This window comes from Poecile atricapillus, chromosome 2 (genome assembly GCF_030490865.1).
Source record: "Poecile atricapillus isolate bPoeAtr1 chromosome 2, bPoeAtr1.hap1, whole genome shotgun sequence".
Taxonomy (NCBI): Eukaryota; Metazoa; Chordata; class Aves; order Passeriformes; family Paridae; genus Poecile; species Poecile atricapillus.
The window spans coordinates 55,688,629-55,711,214 of NC_081250.1; the positions used below are offsets into that span (position 1 = coordinate 55,688,629).

Below are 22,586 nucleotides of genomic sequence, written 5' to 3' on the forward strand. Positions count from 1 at the left end.
CAGTCCTGGGGTGATGAGGGAGCTGCCAGAAGAGTTCACTAAGCTGCTCTTTGTCATCATTTATCATCAGTCTTGGTTACCCAGGGAGGTCCCAGATGACTGGAATTTTATCAAATGTGATACCTATCCACAAGAAGGACCAAAAGGAGAATGCAGGAAACAACAGGCCTGTCAGCCTGGCCTCAGTGCCCAGCAATGTTATGCAACAGTTCTTGAGTGCAAACACATGGCATCTACAGGATGGCCTGGGGATCAGACCCAGCCAGCATGAATTTAGGAGGAGCCAGCCATGAAAAATCCTAGGGATTTGTACCCTTACATTCTATGGACCCACCTCTTACATTCTCTTTTCACCCCGTACATGTACCTTGGTTCAATGGTGATGTTTGGTCTGGGGTTTTCTCATTGTTTATTGGGTAAGCTGGCCACCTGGTGCAACATGTCCCCACACCCTTTGTTGGGCAAAGGGTCAGCACCAGTTCACAGCTCATTGCCGGGGGCTCCTGCCATTTCCCACACCCAGGGCACCACCTGCCACTTGCACACTGAAATTGCATTAGGTGTGTTCCTCAACAGTGATCTACATTCTCAAAAATGCTAGTCTAACTGTTGGCTGCACACAGTTAACATGAATTAGGCATTTAACAATCAACTCAAAAGCCTAAATGGGAAATGTTGTACAAATTGATAGGAGAAAAGGGTGTTAATGTCTTCACAAATGGCTAGATCTGAAAGGACCAATCAGATTCTGGAAGAATGGGTGTGGGTGTCTTTATGAACATTAAGCCCCCCAAATTTGTTGTAGAACTGAGCACATTCTGAACTTCTGAACTTTAGGGAAAAATGCACAGGCATAATAGATTTATGAATATTAACTTCTCTTCCCAGGGTGGGCTTAAAGCTAATTTTAATGATCATAAAGTACATGATGAGGGTGGGATACATGTTCACAGGGGAATGCATACTTGGTGGTTCAGGAAGGCTGTACCTTCCTAGTGCCTCAACCAATAGATAAAAGAAGAGCGCAACATGCAGCTGGAACCTGAGGATAAGAGGAGGCTGAATTCTCCAAAAACTCAAGACAGACCCCATGGAATTTTTGCCTAGTGGATTCTCTCCCTTTACTCAAATAAAGTTTCAGGACTCTTGTGTCCTCTTTGTGGACACTGGCTTTTTACATCATGATTTTCTACACACACAAATCTGCAAACCTGGTGTTGATTACACCCAAACTAACAAATAGGAGAACTGCAATATTAAACATATCAAACAAAGCAAAGGAAAAATATGACTTTAAGTCAAGGTCATGACACCAAATCTGCAATACCTTTTTACAAGTGTATTTTTCCAGAAAGGGCAAACATAACTTCCTTTAGCAAGGTCTGTCGCTTATTATTCTCTGCAATAATTCAGACATGATGTTTCTCTTTGAAAAACAGAACCACTGCAAGTATAAAACAAGCACATATTTCCATTCAGGGCACTAAGTTTAAGTTGTTTGATCTTTTGAAGACCTATACAGTCAGTGTATTTTATAATCTACTTAGTTGTCTGAGTTGTTTTTCCCTTTTTATTACGCCTGTATCATTTGGACAGGATTCTGGCATAATACTACCAAGTCCTTCCAAGACTATTCCTGTGTTCTGTGACACATATTAAACTGGTATCACCAAGGATGATTTTAATAAATTAGAGGTTCTGAGTAGCCACCAAGCTGTATTGATACACTACAAAACTGGCTGTGTGCTGTCTACAAAGTATGCTTTAACATGGCTTAGAAAAGTGTGAAGGAACACAATTGACTTATTTGAAGGGCAAGAGGTAAATCAACTTCAAAGATTCTTCATTCACCATTAGTTTCACTGATGACTGTAAATGTATAATGAAAACATTTCTGAGAAAATTATTCCCTGGAAGCTTTCTTACCATGCGTATTTGTTGTGAGAGAAAACTGCCATGTGGTCTCTGATACAGTGACAGAACTGCATTTGGACCTGAGAAAATATCTATAGCACAGTTCTTCTTCTAAAAGCTCCACTTTAAGAACACCAGTTTTTAAAAATTAATCACTCCTAGCCATAATAGTTTTTAATCAATGTTGACTTATTTTCTTTTTCATTCTTTCACTTTGTGGGAAGGTGGTGGTCATTACACTTGTACAAAAGGTATTTTTTGGAGATAGAAGTTTCTGGCCTTTCCCAGAAAAATTTGTGCCAGTGTCTCCTTAACATCCATTGTTGAAATCCATGTCCAAAACAGACTTTAAAGATCTGGTAATGCTACAGAAATAATTTGAAACAAAATGTTTTCAAATAACAGAATGAAAATATATAGATGTTAGCTAACAAGTTGTAAACAATTGGAGAAGACAGAGCACATTAAGTCTCTATGGATTAGCCAGCCAAGAGTTCTGTGTTTCCCCTTGCACTGGAGAGTACTCTTAAAGACTTTTAAAAACACAGTACGAAAATATATAAGACGCACTGAACCCATTGTTTCCTCATCTAGGAAAAGCATCATAGCTTGGTACTCCTCATGTGATATAGATCTAAGTTGGGAAACTGCTTAAGTCATCAAGGTGATTTTCAATAAACCACTCAGCAGTCTTAATTGCAACCTGGACTTTTTTTCATATTGTGAAACAAAGCTGAACATCCCTATAATTCACCTTTGTTTCCCAGTACTGCCCACTCACTTCTTCCTTCCCTTCTTTGACTACAAACCTGTATTCACACACAGATTTTCTACTCCCCATTACAGGAAGACATTTAAATAATGCATTTGTCCTGATATTCTATATTGTCTCTATAGCATCTATAAGAAGTTTGATTGTTCAGTAAAATCCATTTTGCAAATATACTTCAGCTACACACAGTGACAAGCGATTCAGTTTTAGGCACCGCAATATAAGAAAAATATAAAGCCATTAGAAAGGGTCCAAAGGAGGATACTAAGATGGTGAAAGGCCTGTTTGTTAGACATATTTTTTACAGAAAATTAATGCCTAGGATTAATGTCAAATAAATGTCATTTGATGTCTTTCTCTTGATACAAATCTAGCAACATTTGGAAGATATCTCTTTGTACTCCTGACCAAAACATGGGCTCCTATTCTCAATCCACTGAAAATCCTGGTCATTTACAAACATCAATAATAATAAACAGCTCCTAACAAAAGGTGTTGGACTGGTGGCCCAGGAAATCAAACTCATTTCTTCATCCATACACAACACAACATTTTTAGTCCTTTTTTTTTTTTTTTTTCCATCAATCTGCTTAGTCATGACCTACCATGAGTTTGGTTCATCAGCTGCTGTAAAACAGCTTAGACTCTGCACCTGCACATTCCTTGAGTACTCCCATGAAAGTCAATATGCTGTTGCACTCTGCAGGGCTTAACCAGATACTCCAATGCCAACTACTTCTTTCACAAAACCACAAGATGTAAATTACAGGACCATCACTGTTATGGGGTGTGAATAACAAAATTCTTGCAGACAAGAGAGGATAAGCATTTCTGTCTTCATTAAAAGACAGAAGTGAAGAAGTCTTTAGTCAGTACCACTGGAATTTGTATAAATGTTATTAGATAACTGAAAAAACCTCCAGAGAAATTACCAGCTCATGTGGAACTCAGTTATAGTAGCACCTGATAGTGCAAGGAAAAAAAAAGCCTAGAATTTTAAACCAGCCTTTAGCAGACAAAGAAATCAGAATAGACAGATTCCATACATGGAACTGTTGAAATGTTGCATCTTTCACTTTGTAAAATTTTACTTCATTTTTCATTAAAAATCAAAGTAAGTCCTATCTGCAGCAAATTTTCCCAGAGAGAACAGGTAAGAATCCAAGAAATAACCACTTTCATCCTATCCACTCTTTACTACTAACATGCCAGACTCTGAAAACCAGCCTGATATGACAATGGTTTACAAACCTAGAATGTATCACTGATCAAAAAGTGCAAAGAGCACTGTCTGTACAGCATGAAGCATTGTTTCTGACAACAAGCTTAAGAGAATAGAAATATTTTTTCCTCTTTTAAAAATAGCTTGTATTAAATGAGACATGAATTAAAATGAGATGAAAACTTGGTTTATATAAATATCAGTCAAGTCAGGTTCCAAAGTTTGAACCCTGATTATATGCACCACTAAATCTGTATGAGTGCACAGCAGCTCAGAAATAAGTTACTTGTATATATTTAGAGGAATAACCTCAGAAACATACAATATTTTAACTACAGCACTTCTGTTATGCCCAGACAATTGTTATATATCCTCTCTGAAGATATGGTTATAGCTAGGTGAGGGGGAATGTAAGTTTAAGTATTCTACGAATCAGAATGATTAGCAATAACTAGCTGTATTGATAAAAGCACTAACATCAAAAAGGTGTTCTGACCAGACATTGGAGGCCCAGATGTCCAAACTCCTGCTCTCATGAGAAAACAAAGCACTTCTGTACCATAATTTTTCCCAAAGTCTGCCTAAGGGGGAAAAAAAAGAGTAAAACCTCAACATAAAAAATCCACACCACATTGTTGGAAATGAATGTACCAAATCTTACTCCTGAGATCTTATCATCAGTTTTAATAATCTAGATGCATCTATAATGTACCTGTTGTGCATGTATCCACTTATACACCCACACAATCAGACACATTTTTGAGTGTGGTCAAATGTATAATCCACAATTAATCAATATCCACCTGAGACGTTTTACAAAGCCCTTCTGAAGCATGATGTGCAGGTAAGTATATAACAAATGGAAGTTTTTACTTGCGAACCCTCTCTTCAGCAGGAGAACCATTATTCTTCTGCATAATGAAAGTCTATCATCATCCATTGGAGTATAATAGGAATTCAAGCCCTGGAAATGTACACATGAAATTCTGCAATACATTCTGCATCTCTCCTAATAAATCAGTAGATGGAAGGCATTGAGGAAAGGAGATATACCAGGCAAAAACTACAAAATTGCTTCTTAATCTTCTCTGTGGTGGTGCTCACTGAAACATGTATCAAGTATTTTACTGTGTGATTCCTTTTTAAACTAATGCACACACAAAGGAAGCCTTAATACTTGCTTCTAATGAAGGCTTATTTTCCATTTTTGGCGTTAACACTGGGAAGCTAGCATATCAAACTACGTTATTAGCTATGCTATCCTGTGGTTATGGAGACAGCGTGGCACTCATCATAGATCTGACATTGTTTTCAGAAGAGACTCTCATAGATGTTTTCACCTTAATGTGAAAAAAATTATAAAACCTTTAGCTCAGAGTGCACTATCAATGTAGAAACTGCACAAAGAACTTCTTCACCTCTCATCTAATTAAAGCAAATTCCATCCCCAAGTTATCATCTCAAAACAGGCAAGACAACAGGGCAAATGAAATGCATTTGTTGGGAGGAAAAATGCTTGGATAGTCTATTGCCAAGGTTTTAAAGAAAACACAGAGTTAAATCAGTAGAAATCAAACCAATTGACTTTCTGATGTGGAAATGAGGGAAGACGGTTTGTGGTTTTCCCTGATTTGATGAGGCTTATTAGTGACTGGTTATGGTTTAACCCCAGCTGACAACTTAAGTACTACTCAGATGTTCACTCACTCTGCTCACTCTTGACCCATTCAGTGGTATGGGGAGAAGAATTATAATAGAGGTAAAAGTTGTGGATTGAGATAAGAACACTTTAATAATTGAAGCAAGATTAATAATAATAAAATGAAAAGAAGAGCAAGACATAAATAACACCCAAGAGAAATAAGGAATTGCTCATCACCAATGAACTGATGTCAAGCCCATCACGAAGCAGTGATCAGCAGCTCCTGGCTAACTCCATCCAGTTTATTTATTGAGCATGACATTCTATGGTGTGGAATATCTATTTGGCCCATCTGCATCAGCTGTCCTGGCTCTGCTCCTTCACAGGTTTTTGTGGACTTCCTCATTGTCAGAGCATGGGAAACTGAAAAGTCCTTATTCTAAAGGAAGCACTACTTAGCAACAATTAAAACATGAGTGTGTTATCAGCATTGCTCTTATACTAAATCCAAAACACAGCACTGTACCAGCTACTAAGAAGGAAATTTTGAAGGCTAGAAGCTTATACAGGACTTCGGTTACATCATCCGCCCTCTGAGGATATCCCTAAAAGTTTGTTCTCCTATTAACTGCCAAGATAATGTCAGTCGCTAACAGTTTTGTTCCTAGACATAAATAACAGTTAGCCCTTTGTGCTACAGAGCCCTCTGGGCCAGCACTCAGCACCCACTGGGCAAGGTTATCTGGAGTAGCTGCTCAGCAATTCCATATGCCGGTCCCCGGAGTGGCCTCTTGGCCCTTGCAGAGATAACATCATTTTAGACATCAGAAGGTCATGAAAGCCCATTTGTAAAATTGCTGCAAGGATGCACACCAACAGGCAGGCAGCTGGCACGCGTAACAGTAAGAGAAAAATCGTAAAGTTCAAAATCCCACAGGGCACAAAATTGAGCCCTGTAATGCTATGTTAAACAGTCATCTTGTATTCTTTGTATGTTCTCAATACAAGAATGTATTGGACTTGTAGAACATACTTACATCTCCCTTCCAAGGCTTACAGAAAGTCTCCCATTAGAAAAGAGATGCTGAATACAAACATTGCTAATGTCACAGTTAGGCACTCAGAAAAGATACCTAAATAAGACACAAAGCAATACTCAAAGCAATACATTGACAATGCAAGCAGTCCAAGGCACTCACAGATACACACAAACACAATACAATCATTTATTCGGGAAACAATTTTCTTGCAGCAGCTGAAGACTTGTGGTCAGAGAAATGTTCATAATTAGCTAACAATCATGGCAGCAGCAAGGGAAATGGGGAAAAAAAGTAGAGCTGCAAACTGAACTACAGCATCAGCCCCATATTTAGAAAAAAGTCTGGGAGCATATTTACCTTCTCCCTGTTCTTGTGTCTCACATTATCCAATGCCCTCTCACACAGATCAGCACAGAAATCTCCATATCAGTATTTTTCACTAAACTCTTATAGCTTAAACCCATCTTGTCTGTGACTCAAGCCACCACACTTCAGTTTCTTGTGGCTCTGACACACAAGCATGCGCATAGCCTATCCTGTCATTGCTGCATTAGAGTGATAATCTTCAGCAAAGGGTGATAGCAAACAGGAGTGGTGCCTATGATGCCTTGGCTGATCAAAGCATCGCACTGGCTTATCTGCCAGCATGCTCAAGGGTTCCAAAGCAAGAAAACTTATCTGTCAAAGACCCCCACTGAGCCTGCCTCCTACAAGGAGGGAGTAAAATAACTACATCTGGAGGCTGTAATATGGATTCTTAACAGGATTCACATTTTCCTTCAGTCTGCTGCAATGGCACGCATTATTAGTAACTCTACAAGCCTGCAATTCATTTCGTTATTACAGAATAAGCAAGGAATACAACTTAGAACCAGTAGATCTTGCAGAAGAAACAGTGTGATGTTTATTAAGATTTCACTTTCAATGACAAATATTTCTGTCCTTAATTAGAGAGAACTACCAATAACACCAGAGGGGAGGACTACCATTAGTAGCAAAGGAGTTTGGGAGCAGCAGCAGCACAAGATGGTCCTTCAAAGGGTGAAACAATCAGTAGAATGGCATTTCCCTGGGGGAAAAAAGAAAAAAACCCACCAATCTGGTAACAGGAAAACCCTCTTTCAAACCCCCTAACAAAAAGAGATGACTCACAAATACCTTCCAGTTGAGTGCGATTTACTCTTACCTCTGTGATGTTTTCTTATATTTTCTCCTGCAGGAAAAGAACAAAATAGAACTGAGATGAGAAGGTTTCACAGGCAAGGAGGAAAAAGGAGAGGGTCAGAAATCAGGAGCAATTTAATGAAGTCACTTCTGCCATAAGATTGTCCCAAACTTGATGTAGCCATTCCCTTCTACTAAACCCAGTGGTGGTTGCCACTAAATTCAGGAGAAAAAATCGTGTTTCCTTGTTTGAATGTACTGCCCTTTCTTGTGAGAAAGGGTTGTTGCAACTAGGAAAAAATTATTTATTCTAAATGACTTTGACTTAGCAGGAAGTTGTTACTTAGTAGTTGTAGTGTTTATGTCTCTCATCCAACAGATAAGCAAGATAAGATCTGTGGAGATCCCACTAACATGGAGTAATGAAAAGTATCCAGCCATACTGTCTGTGGTCATTTAGCGGAAAACCTCAGTTGTTTTTGTAGCAGTCTCTCTAAAAATAAAGTCTAGATCCTTCCAAGTTCTCCAACAAGTTTCAGATACCACTCCACAGAGCTTCACTTCACTGCACCTATCTTGAGACCTTACCTTACAAGACCCTAACCCAGGACTAGGAAGGGCAAGAGCAGATAAGCAGGACCTCTTCTCTACCCCAATACTTTACACCACATCAACTACAGCAAAGGCTGTAAACCTCTCACTCTTTTTAGCATGGTGGATTTTGTCTTCGACAGCAGGCAATGACAAAGGCTGCCAATGCACAGAGTAAGGCAACACACAAAAAGGCAACACATGCCTTTCTGTATAGCTGTGTGGCTTCATCAGGGGTGTATCAGCACTGTATGTTGTCTGTGAGCTGCTGTTTCTGCAGCTGTTTGCAAAGGCTTTGAATAGAAGCTGGCAAAACAGGGCATTGATTTACTTGAACTCAGCTCTGCTTTTATGTTCTAAAATAAAATGAACAATGTTTTAATTCACAAGTAGTGACTGAAACAAGTTTCAGTGCAGACTCGGATGAGGTGTGCCCTTTATTTAGCAATACACTAGCAGACATTTCCAACATTTTCAATTTGAAGGTAATATTGTTAAAATATGTGTGCAGCTATAAACATCAAGTTTACTTTTTCATTTCTGATACTACTGTACAAGGAAAATTGTAGCTAGTGTGGGCCTAGAAAACCCAAACAAGGAATAACTTTCCCTACAAATATTTTCTGTTTTACAAGAGCCATGAATAATGTCTCCTGACTGTAAAATGTTTCATCCAACAAATATCTATACAAATTGTACTTCTGGTTGTACCTATTTCTATATTCTTAACATGTTGGAATCATAAAAATATTAAATAGCTTTTTTAAAAAATATTTCATTTGCAAATTACTGTGTGAAGAATTACTTATTTAAATTTGAAATGATGCAAAGGAGTAAAAAAGCAAATTCAAATATTCATAGCAGTATCAAGTTTATAGCTTACTGACATTAAAAATGTTGACACATAAAAGCAGAAACCCAACTGGACAAATCTTATTCTATGAGAATTTTTCATTTTCCTTTCAGAAGGATGAAAAGTAGAACTTTTGTTTTGAAGAATGTACATGAAGAAGTTTATATTCTGACAAACACAGAACTTCATTATGTTTTCTGGTGAAAAAAACAAACAACCTGAAAAAGAGCTCATCTGATTAACCATTCTAATAGACACTAATTAAAAATTTTATTCCCAAGAAATACAAATTTGTTTAAGTGTTAAAATGAAATTATTTTCAATTTAATTCTTTCACCTGAGAGGCTCTTATGGTTCATTCCAACACTCTCAGAACTATTTTTCCCTTCATTAGTTAGTGACTTTCATATAATGTTATAAAGTGTTTCTCTTTCAGACATTTGAGCAAAGATAAAATTCATTAACTCCAGTCGTAGGGTGTTCTTTGCATTTGATTAGTAACATGACTTTTCTGATCAGTTACACCTTTAATATTCCTTTCATTCAAGAATATTTTTAATACATTAGAAAGCTGTACTATCACAGATGACAGTACTAGGAATAAAAGTATTTGTTGAAGTCATAGACATTTTTTAAAACTTATGCACAGGGGTTTTTTTTTATAGTTATTGTTGTTTCCACACCTGCAGTCCAATCACAATTAAGGGTCATACAGACCAAGTTAGTGACTGCTTTTCCAAGCACTGACTGAATTTGCAATTTACACTTGAAGAGAATATAACTAGACAAGCACTTGTTTATAGGTTCAAAATCACTACTGCATGCACATGCTTTAAAAGGAACACCATTAGCAAATTCTGATATTCAGAAAAAAATTCTGTATGCTCAAACTTTCAGCATTTCAAAAAACAAGGTCTAACATGCTACTCACCACATTATAAAAAGATGGTGTTGATAACATATAACTGTTTGTAAATATAGGATTCTGTTTTTGGAAACACAGTGTCAACATCTATCTTCTTTATAGTTACAAACCACCACTTACACATGCCTTCCATTAAAGGAGATTGGAAACAAAGGAATTAGAAAGTACTTCTTTAATACCACAGCCAGCATCTTGGCTTGAATCAGCAACCATGTGTGCATTAATAAGAGGAAACTGGAGTGGGGTAGATTTAGGTTTAGTTGGGTTTGCAATTTTTTGTTTGGTTTTTTGAGGTTATTTTGTTATGAGGGGTTTTGATTGGTTGCTTATTAAAAAAAAAGTGGGACATGATATGTTGTGTCTTGATTTATGTCCCCAGAATGAGTCTATGAAGAGAGGAACTATCTACAAAATTGCTTTTGGCAGATGCTCTAGGATAAACTGGGAAACAGGCAAATTTCCAGTCAAGCCCAAGGGACTCCTCATTCTTTGAACAAACCCAGGCTATACCTCTTTCCCAGGAGAGAAAGAATGAGACAGATTTAAAGGACGTAATGTTACAGCTTCCCACATCTGTGGGCCATCCTGTGCTCATGCCTGAAAAGAGGCTTATTGATATTACCAAATCTGTGTAAGTTCACTTTCTTTTCTCACGGCACACATCGTGCTCATACTGCCACATCCATTTAATTCCTGTTACTGGCTGTGGAATGTATTATTAAGAGGTTTATATTTAGCTTACACTAAAAAAAATTAAGTAGAGCAAAGTAGGGTTTTTTTCATGCTGAAGAGAATTAGCAGGTGACTCACACAAGGTAGGCTCTATACCACCAGCATAAACTAAAAATAACTTCACTGAACTTTATGCAGTTACACTTGCATGAGTATAGTATGAAGTGAGTCAGTCCCAGTCCAAGAAGACTGCTATAGTCTAATAAAAAAAAAAAAAAAAAAAAGAAAAGCAGTAAGACACTTAAAAATAGGTATTTTTAATTGAAGTGGTAGGTAAGATGAAATTTTTAACTCAGAAACCATAAAGTTAACAAGAATGTTGAGTCAACTATTTCAGTATCTCCTCTTCTGAGGATGAATCCTTCTTGTAGCCAGAGAAATAAAGACATCACACTGGCCCAAAATAAAAGTAGGACAGATTTTTGAAGTTATTTAATCATCAATAAGATGCAGCTTGCTACAGCTGTATGGCCACTCAATTCCCATTGAAATAAATAGACATTAAAAATTTCTCTTTGTGCTTTGATGCTCATCAGCTTCTTCAAAGTTGTCTGTTCTCAGGGTTATGCTTCTAATTTTGCCGTTTAATTCCAGTGCACCCTCAACCAAATTGCTTTTCCCTGTATTTCCTCTTCAGACACTTTTCTATTAATTTGTTACCTCTTAATGGTCATGGTTTTAGCTATTCAGGGTTTTACACAACAATTCATGACTTGAGACCAAGTAACACTACATCTGAGTTTTTGCAAAAAGCTCCTTCCTTTATTCTGCAGCTAGGAACCTGGAAATGAAAATAATATAATATAAACACAAAAAATCTGTGCCTGCATTTGGTAGTGATGTTCTCAGACTTTAGTCTTCTGAGAGAGTTGAGTGACTTAATACAACTGAGTAGGTACGGAGAGAAGTGAGGACAGAGGGGTTGGGGGAATTAAGCAACTCTGTCAGCTGACAGGGTTTTGCTGCATAATCATAAAACTCATAATATCAACTAGCCATATGAATTGCTATTTCACTCCTACACAGCCTCTGAAAAATTACCTAAATTTTTTCACTCATAACAGTGGTTTGGTAAATACGGTATTATTCCACATTCATTCCACAGGGTTTGGTATTAATGGCATCTTTTCAGAATATGGATAAAACTGTGGAAGCTGCAGAAGTAATAGCAGGATCTTTGCCTAGCTTCATGCTTGAAAATCTATACTAAAATTTGAAAGTTAGTAAGAATCTCATGCTCTGCTCACAATCTGCTAGATGAGGGGCTATATCTGCCCTTGGAAAAAGCCTCTGCAGAGTTCTACCTACTTTCATTTCAGTGATCAGACTCAAGCCACTAGCTGGTGGATGTGTGATTGATGGCCTAAGGTACACACATTTGAATTCAGATGACACTTTTCAATGGCTTGATACTTCCCAGCTCAGGAATGACAAGTGCCAGAAGAATGTCCTTAGCCTGCTGAGATGGTGGAATGGCTCAATTTTAAGGCTGAAGTTCACAATCAGCACTCACAGTGGCTTCATCTAATGTGTTTTGTTTTGCTTGGCCATTGCAATGGGTTCAGAGGGTACACACAGTTGGTGAAAGCAGTTTAGTAAGCCAGGTAGATCTTTTGAAGTCCCTAAAACTCAATGGCCTGTGCTCTTTTTGTACCACCAGCTGAGAGTACACAAGCCTGGATCTAGCTCATCATGTGTTTTCAGGCTGGATCTGTGTTTCTTAGTGAAAAAGAGGGCAACAACTTTTTAGGGCATCAACAGTCTAGAAAAAATTAATCTGCTGCAGTGGTTTAAAATGTTATTGCCACCAGCTGCCTTGTATGCAGTGCCCTGCAACAGGTCTTCACCCTCACAGTCTGGCTGGCAGACACAAGGACACTTCGGGGTATCAGTTGCCTCAGTGCAAAGTTCAACCTTTTGGCTTAAACTGCCAACAGTGGTGACTTTTGGCAAAGATGCTGCATTTTGTACTGCCAATCTGAAGTACACTCCTTTAGTGCCCACTGTGCAGAGAAGAAAAACTGTCAGTACATTAACTCTTTCAGCTGATACAGCAAGCCTCATCAGAGCTTGCCTGCCATACCCTTAGTGTTGTCACTGACACTGTAAAGCATGATTAGAGTAAAGGGAATGTTCCTCCTGCCTGAAGAGGATCATTTTGCAAAAGCTACTTCTTCAGAGAATCACAGTTGTTCAGGAAAACGGTTGCCACAAACTCATACTTAAAATTAGTTGTTCATAGGCTCAAGGAGAAAGAAGGGGTTTTCCTCCTATACTTGAAAATCTTTATAATTAGTATGTGTAAGATATGAGGTGGGAGGTTTGTCATCTGTTAACAAAAGCACACAATAATTTCCTTTAACAGCGGAGTTCCACTACATCTATAGCTCACACAAGCTAGGGCTAATAATATCTGCTTCCCTGCAAGGCTTCTATGACCAACTCATATGGAAACAGAGAAAAAACCACCTTACTGGAGCAAAATATCCATCACATAACACACACACATTCTCTCAAATCCTTTATCTTTCTTTCCTGCCAGAGCTGGGATTCTGATATTAAAATTGGTGTAAAGATAATACTACTAAAATCCTATTTTGTAGTTTAGCAAACCAACAGTATATAAGCAATGAAATTTGGAAAAAGAGAAAAATATCTGTCTACAAGTCAAATCTGGAAGATTTTTTTTCTACTCCTTTCTTACACATTGGTAAATCTATGAGTTTTTTCTGAATTATATCCCTCCACTACCTTTTTCTGTAAGAGCCAACCAAAAATCATGTTTACTGCTCTTGCCCTCAGGCCCTTCCAACTCATGGGTCCAGAATTCCCAAGATATTCCCTTGGTGACCATGTTTAGACAGAAGGATTTAAGAGCATTTTCCAGCTCGCAAGCTCAGGTATGCCGTCTCTGGTCATATTGTAGTGGCATAGCAGTTCGTACTGGGGGTAGGCAATGTCCCTCTGTGCATCCAAAAAAGAGGCGGATGGAGGCTCAGATCAAGTTGACTGAGAGGATCACTTAAATAAATTGAAAATCTTCTCTCCCAGCAGCTCAATATTCTCAATCACTCAGTGCATTACAAAATAATCATCATCACCATAGGATTAGAGATGCATTTATGTTACATTACCAAAGTCTATATTAATAACCAAGTATAAATCAACTCACAAAACCCCAACCTCCCAGCACAGACTACAGCATCTGGCAATGCACAGGATCCCATGGGATCCCTGACCAGGATTCAGAAATATGTTGAGATGATCAGACTTTACTGATGGTATAATGTCATCAGTTTCTGACAGGTTTTTAATTCTTTAATTTAAACAGAATGGCATCCTTTCTTGCTTTACCCACACTCCAGTCAATAATAACAAAAAAAATTTTCTTTTTTCTGCCACATGGGCTGTTTATCAGAATACTGTGCTAAGTTTAAAACAATACAATCTCAGAGTCTATTAACAGCAGAGGAGAAGGAACAGTAAGAAGTGGGTGAGGAAAGAAGGCAAAATTTCAGCTGATACTTGAAATTTAATAGAAGGTTTATGTGGAATTTTTAAAAAACAAGGGAAATAATTTTAAATTGGGCCCTGAACTGCATGGGGACATCCTGAAATCATGAGAGGATGAAGCAGTCACTTGTGTCATTTGAAGTAGATTAGAAAAGCCTGTGTGCTCTGAAGTATGGGTATGCATGGTGGAGGTACACAAAGAAAAGAAGTGCTCACAACCTGAAACTGGTAGAATTATTTCAGTAGAAATGGAAACAAGACAGGTGAGAAACACAACAGGTCACAGTTAGTAAATAATGTATGTAAATAATTCAAAGAAAATATAGACGGATTTTGTTCAAGGAAAATACTATTTTAATAAACTTTAGTTCACCTGGCTGACCATTGGATTTCACATCTAACTACCAAGTCTTCTAAAGAACAACAAAAAAGAAACAGCTTCATCTCCAAAAATTATTACAATCATTAGGACATATGATCAATTGATGTTTCTTGTTCTGCCTCTGCTTAGCTGTGACCTTTTACCACTGTAAGGCTCTTACCTGTGGCTTAGAAACCAGTTTCCTATTTGCTCATTTCATGCCTAATACGTGTACTGAGTAGATGTTAATCAAGCTGGAAAGGCAATAAATTTAAATTCTTCTTACAAAATAGTCTCTGTGATCATAGTCAGACATGAATTTCTTCTGCAGTACAAGCTCAAGAGAGCTGAAATCTCTTTTCTACCCATTTTTTAAAGAGTCAACAGAGCCTAGAAGTATTACAAATGGGTGTTACGGATATGATCTGAGTGGACTGAGTTTAACAATGTTATTATATTATGTGCTGTCTTGAGAGCTGATGATCTTTAATTGCACTCAAGTCCAAATTCCTTCATTTTTGACACAGAGTGCTAGGCACCAACTCCCTAGCAAAGCAGGATTCAAGAATAGAGAGGAGGAAAGAAGAAGGGGGGAAAGAGACTTGTAAGAAGGGAGTTGCTCTTGAGATCTGTTCCTGCAGATAATAAGGATACAACTGACTTGAATTATTTGTCACTACAAACTCAACCCATGGCTTGATCTTATTTCCCAAGGCTAGTGTAAAAGCAACCCCTACTGACCTTGGACAGTATTATATATAATACTTTTATTCAAGCAGTAGTGTCAGAGCTGTATTAGTTAAAGGTACTTTATTTTTCTGCTGACATAACAATTATTTATGACCAACTGACATAATTTTGTTTAGCCTCATTTCATCAGAGGACAATCATGGCTTGCTCAAACTTTGATAAATAACACCATCTATCAGAAGAGGAAACTTAACTTCAGTGTATTTTTCCATGGCACAGATGCATACTGGAAGAGGAAAAAACCAGCATTGGAAAGGTTTACTTAGTTGATCTGTATTGAACAGTGTATGCTTAGGATGGTTTTGAGCCAGATAGTCTGAGGTACAAGGATCTGCAAGGAGCAGAGTAAACACTGTAGGGACAAAGTTCTTCAGCTGTATCACCAAAGTTTTCAGTACCACCAAATAAGAAGGGTAAGTTCAAATTCACTAGTGAAATGGCTTTGTATTGGAAAATAGATTTGCCTGGACTTTTGGCTTCTTAACTACAAAAGAAGTCAGCAAATTTTGTTCTAAAAACTTCTAAAAATATTATTTCACTCATGCAGATTTTGTACATATAACTATTGAGATTTTGAGGTTCTTCCTCTGTGTTTACTTAGTATTCCATCACTTCTCATGCAAAAGACCAAATGAAACAACCAAAACCATAAGTAAAGAAAATCAACCACAACAACAATAAAAAGCCCCTGCTATTGTATGTGGTGTGGATTCAGCTAAAGAAAAATATGAAGTAAAAAGGAAAATCAGTCTGCTTCTGAACCCTTTGAAAGAACATGATCTACTGCTCATTCTGCTTTTTCACAGCACACAACAAACAAATTCTCTTGTATTTCATGCAAATCATATTCTCAGGAGAAGTGCAGGCTCATAAAAATCCAGTTACAGGAAAGTACATTTCAGGTAAATAAAGTTCCATGGTCTAAAAGGAATATAGGGCAGTTCTCAGTATCATCCTTTAAAAATAAAAAAAAAAGCCAAACCACTGTAATATATGACCTCACACATTTCTTGTTGGGAAAATAGATATATATTCAGCCTGAGTTCTACTGCCTAGCTGACCACTACAAATTACTTACAGAACTTTGTAAAGGTGATGACCTGCAAAGTACAGGATGGCTGCTACTTCAACATACTTATTCTGTAGTCAATCCCACTGGAAGACAACGTGGCACTTAGTGCACAATGGGATCAGAGGAGCCAAGAGGGAAGAACACATCCAGAGTGCACAATGGGATCAGAGGAGCCAAGAGGGAAGAGCACGTCCAGATGCTGTTTGGAGTATAAATGTGCTTTACATGCCAATAACTGATGTCTACAAGTGGGATGCCCTTTCCTTGCTAGTACAGTGTCTCAGAAAAAGAAGATACACAGTCTTTACTGGGCATCTTTTAGCTACATTTATCTATCATTTAGCTGTTCATTTCACTAAGAAGAAAGTAATGAAAATTAATCAACAAGGAGTGTACTGGGAATAAGACAAAGCAGAGCTTTACAGTGAACATATATATGCAACACTGGTGTGTCATGATGTATAATGAAGTACATAATACTGTTTAGCAGGAATTCCACTCTCCCAGAGTGGAAAAAACCAAACTGTTAAGTCCTGAAAGAAACAAGCATGTACAGGTTAAAAACTTACTTTAATCATCGCTACCATGTAAAACTAACATATTCAGATTCTATAAGAGCCAGCTGTCAGCTGTTTTCTCATGCAGGATGGCTCTGTGATGTTGTAGCATGCATGAAAATGGGGAGGGGGGAATCATTCCTCATACTCTGGGTAAAATATGAAGACAGGAAACATGGACTGGAATTATATCAGGCCAGACAAGCTGTGTGCATAAAGTCACTAAACAAATTTGCATCTAGCCCTAAGCTTGAGCAAATCTATTTGTTGCTATTTTTAGATATAAATGTTGCTTGTTACTGCTCCCCCCTCCAATCTTCCTCCCCCCAAACAAAACCTACCCCTTCTGTCTGTTAACAGACAGCTGGTGTGACGCAGTATTTTAAATCTCATGGGTTTGTGCCAGATCCTTTCCTGACTCTGGGTTACAATCTGAAACATTTGGATTACTGATGAACAAGCCTAGAGGGCTGGGAGAAAAATATTCTACACAAAGATGCAGTGTTCCCTTTCCAAAAAAAGGTTCACTTCCCCATCCCCAGCTCCAAACTTTCCCCTCTTTCAGCACCATAGTAGACTTTGAAAATTATTCAAATCTTTTAGGAACTCAGGACTGCTGCTGTCCTGATAATGCTTCATCACTAGCAGGCCAGATATTAAATGTCACTCTCAGGAAAACGCAACTTTTAAGCTTCTCATGGAGAGCCAATACTCTGTTTCTAGGCTTTCCAAAACTCTGCATGTCTTCAGGAGCAGAGACATTACAGAAGAAAGTAACGTGAATGATGATGGGTTTCAGGAATAGCTGGTAAAAGTGTGTTTGCAGAGAAAAGTGTGTTTCACAGAGGCTCCTACCTTCAAAATTGATGGTTGCAGCAGGCTTCATCATCTTTTGCAGGATGCCTGCTGCTCTATTCATACCATTTCCATATCACTACAACACTATTTTCTGCAGAGAGTAAAGAAGGTTGTCCATCTTTTGTTCCTACCCTCCCTAGGCATGAATGACACGGATGTGATGGCACATGGCCGGCTCCACTGAATTAGACATGAGGATAAAGGGAAGGAAGTGAGGAAAGTGAAGAGAGGTGGCAGTACTGCCATCTGCAAGCTCAAAAACACTGTCCTGTGGTCTCAATGGGAGTATCTTGCCACACAAGAGGAAATTTTGGGAGAGAGAAATAGGATGGGCAGGTGAGTAGATGGGAACAGGTGCTGAGCATGTACACAGAGAATGAAGGAGGTTGTGCAAGACCCTACTTCATCTGGACACCATACACAAGTATCTAGATGGCACAGAAACCATGGGGGAAAGAATGGGATATATCTTCAGAAGCCTCAAATATAAAGATGTATTTAATACGTAACTCCTGTCCTTTCCACATACCAGGTGCCATGGTTGAGACAGCAAATCTAGCTCTTAAAAGTTTGTAAAAGCTCTTAAAAGCTGCTATAAGGGAGGAGTCAAGTTCTCTGCCTCTGGCCCAGAAGAGGAGCAGATACGCCTATATCTATATAAGTAAATAGGTTGTTCAAACTGAAACTTTACATTTCATGGAATGCAAGGTAAGGTGGGACCATTATGATAGTTTACTTCAAGTTATTCAATGAATTTACATAACTCAGGAATTTCATTCTTCTCTATTTTCAAGATATTCACTGCGGTAGAGCTAATTAGAAACAAGTCTTTTAGAGATCGCTGAGCATTTATGCAAAAGCCTTTCTCAGAAAAGCACTTTGAAGACACTCTTTGTACCATATGAGTTACCTCTACACATCAGTCAAACTGCATCCAAATCTGTTGTCTCTCTGCACATATAAAACCAGTGTAATGAGAGAAAGGAAAAATGCCCAGGCAGTGTTAATGGGAACTGTCTTAGGTTGCAATGCAAGATGTAACCAAAAGTATGTATTCTATTACCACCTAAGGCAGTGTTCTTTATTTCTTCCATGACTCATCTCTCATAACTCAAGGGGATATCTGCTGTTAAAACCTGGTGTGGCAGTGTTCTTTATCTTCCACAACCCATCCTCCCTCCAGGGGGCTATCTCTGTTAATGGGCCCTTGAGTCTCACTGCACGACTGATAAAATTACATCATCCCATTGGGAGATGCTCCACCCACGGGGAGGAGCCAAGCATTCCTACCTGGGTAAAATCTGAGCTTTGGAGCACCACGGTCAGCCTTTCTCCACTGGATTCCCAGAGGAAGACTGGACCCATCTACATCACCACTGGACCTTCAGAGGAAAACTACACCATTCTACAGGATCATTGCTTCAACAGAACCACACCTGTCAGTCCAGGAGGACTGCAGCCACTATTTAATTGGTCTGCTACCATCCAGACCAGCAGGGCATCAGGTTGTATTCTGTCAGTGGTTTTTGTACTACTGAATTTTATTTTAATTTTCCTATTAAATTATAGGTTTTTGTTCTTTTTGTTTTTTATACATACTAGTAAAGAACTATTCCTATTCCCATATCTTTGCCTGATAGCCCCTTCATTTGAAAATTACAATAATTTGGAGGGGGGGGGGGGGTCTACATTTTCCATTTCAAGGGAGGTTCCTGCCTCCCTTAGCAGACACCTGTCTTTTCAAACCAAGACAGGAACACGTGGGAGGAAGAATTTTGACAAATACTACAACAAAAATATCACCAAGGTATCAAGTTCCCCCTTCTTCTAATGAAGCAAAGCAGTGGCCTCCTAAAGAAGATATTGTCATTCTTCTGAACAAAGACATGCTTAGAAGGTAACACAGAAGCAGTATTTTGGGCAACAGTTGCAACCAGTGGTTCTCTTGCAGAAACCGGGCTTTCCTTTGAGGCCTTCACTAAAATCTGAGAGACACAAAAAATGCTACAGATGGGTCACATTTTCATGCCTTTTAAAGTAATCCTTGTCCCTGTGATTTTCAGCAGAACTCAAACTCCTAATAACTTGAATATGTGTTGTGAAATATTTCAGTCTGGAAGTAAATCAATCTAGCAAGTGTTTACATGTAGGAATCTGAAGAATTCACAGGACTTTCTCTTTCCCCACCATCACTTTTTCCTTAATTTTTATTTTTAAAATCCTCTATCTGGTTTTCCTCTCCAATCTTTTCATGAATCATTATGCTCTTTTGTAGATGATCTCCCAATTCTCCCTTCCCAGTCTCAATTCTCACGGCTTCCTCTCCTTTTACTTTTCAAGCAAGTGTGAGAGAGTTCTCCCATCCATCCCTGCTGCATCAATATGTGTAGAGAAGCATATGTAAACTGTGTATTCAGACTCATTGCTTAAGAGACACCAGTAACTGATTATTGCTAATGAATCCCTGAAAAACAGCTGCTCCACAAGAGGCATGGGAGGAAGTGTGATCTGAGCATCATTTACAGCAACCATCTGAACTGCTCAGCCATGTAAGGATGCTCTACTGTTCCTTGGCCCTGCCTGCTACAGCCATAGCTCAAGAGCACTGTACAGCTTTAGCTGTTAAAAATTGCATAGATCTTACATCCAGCTTGTGCTAATATTGGTGTTGAAATGAGCTTTGTACCCAGCCAGGATTCATGCTACAGATGGATGCTGCGAAACTTTCTGTCTTGGCTAGGAGCTTTGTGTATGAACACTGTCTATCTCTATTAGTGTAAGAAATCGCTCCTAAAGTGATTACACAGCTATTGCCATATGACCCAAAGTAACTGAGTGACAGGCATAGGAGTCCTCCCAAAGAAGGCAAGTCAGATTGCTGTGACATGAATTGGAATTCTTGGCAGAGACACCACTTTTCAAACCTCTCCTTGACAACCATGTCTCTCCAAGAACTCTGCACCCACCTTCTTGGCCAGGAAAATTCAAAAGTCCGCAATATCCACCTTATCAGTAGTTTTGAGGGATCCTGACTTCCCTGAAATTGAGTTAATCACAATGAGTTTTACCAGAGTTTGAGTTGCATTCTTGACCTATTGCAAAATTTTAGTTCTGTATTCTTAGTATTTATAATCAACTTCAAATTTAATCTGCTTTTCAAATATCCAAGGCAGTTCCAAACAAATTTTGGCAAAGGCTTGGGTCTGCAGGAGAAAGGGTTATTACTTATCTACAATGGAGATTTAAGTACAACTCTGGGTTGAAAACTGTCAGAGGAAATTTTTATTCCATCATGAGGTTAAACTTTTCTTAAGCTACCAATTACTTAGAAAACCTAGTTTGATTAAAGAAAAAAAAAAATTAAAAACAAACAAATGAAAACAAAACAAAAACCCACCACCACCACCACTCCAAAGACAAGGAACTGCATTTTGATTTCACCCCTGAAAACACACTGATATCAATGCTTTCTAGTACAGCACAATTCAGGAGATCAGAAACAGCTTTATGAATCCTTCTGAAATCTTATGAAACAAGCCCTTCTAGAAAAGCTCTGTTTTATTCAAATTCCCATTATTTTGAGGGCAATTTGCATTTGTAGAGGTTTCACTGTTTCTGTAGTATTTACTGGGTCAGCCCCAAAATGTGAACCTTAAGCTTCCCTCACCTACCAGTAAGGATCAGAGTCACACCTTTTCTAGGATTTTGAAGAGGCTAAAGTGATTTTTGAAGAAACAAGACAAAAGGACTGGAACTGGAAAGTTATTTGTGAATTGCAGGAAGAAAGAGAAACACATTAAATAAAAATCCTTTCAAGGCCTGAGTTGGATTTAACACAGTGTTTGAATCCACCAAAAGCTGTCAGGTTAAGAGAGGACCTCTCCTCACAGCTTTTAAAACACAGACAGAGGATTTTTCAGTGATAGCTTCTATCAAGTTTTGCTTCTTTCTATATGGACTGCTATCCCACCAAGACAAGTTTAAAAAAGAATTCCAGATATAGACTCTTACTTTCACTTTGACTTAAGGTTTAAATTCATCTTTGTAAACATAACTTTTTTAATTTCTTGCAGGACTGCAAGTTTTATAGCTGTGATATTTGAAAAGCACTGAATATGATATTACAAAGGGAGACCCCTTCTTCTATGACAGATTGTGGTGGTTTTATGACTCTTTGGGCTGAATGTATTTCATTTGTACTATCCTCAAAAGCTATTTTATAATTATGAGAAAAAAACAAAGTATATCATTGCTTGGTCAACACTTTACTATTAAGCACAAAATCTTCCCTCTTTTGTTGCCTACAAGACTCATATATTCACCTAAGATTCAAAAGAAAGTCAGTCTGTGAAACAAAGTAACAGAAGGATTGTGGCAACGTGTATCAGTTTCCTGAATAAATACAATTACAAACACAATCTTTTTTATTACCTCTTTCTGGAGGTTCTGTTCTCTACTTAATTGAACATATTCTCTCCTCTGTCCATTTGTCAGGCATGAGACTAGAAGCTGGCAATGTTCCCATTGCTCCTTCACAGACTGTATATATACAGGCAGCATAAAACAAGCCTAACTTATGTGTTAAATTTACCAGTCTACTGGTAAAATTGAGTTCTTCTT

At 38.2% G+C, this 22,586-nt stretch overlaps 1 protein-coding gene across 7 annotated transcripts in view; it reads right to left on the reverse strand.

The window, feature by feature from the left end:
- LOC131575367 (dual specificity calcium/calmodulin-dependent 3',5'-cyclic nucleotide phosphodiesterase 1C) overlaps nt 1-22,586 on the reverse strand; it is a 141,876-nt gene that overhangs the window by 109,618 nt on the left and 9,672 nt on the right. For 6 of the 7 annotated variants that reach the window (XM_058830739.1, XM_058830740.1, XM_058830736.1 and 3 more), the window contains one exon: nt 7,777-7,803. The exons of the other annotated variant lie outside the window; for it this stretch is intronic. In XM_058830739.1, the coding sequence (XP_058686722.1) occupies nt 7,777-7,803 (27 nt within the window). The remainder of the gene's footprint in view (nt 1-7,776; nt 7,804-22,586) is intronic. 7 annotated transcript variants of the gene reach the window in all.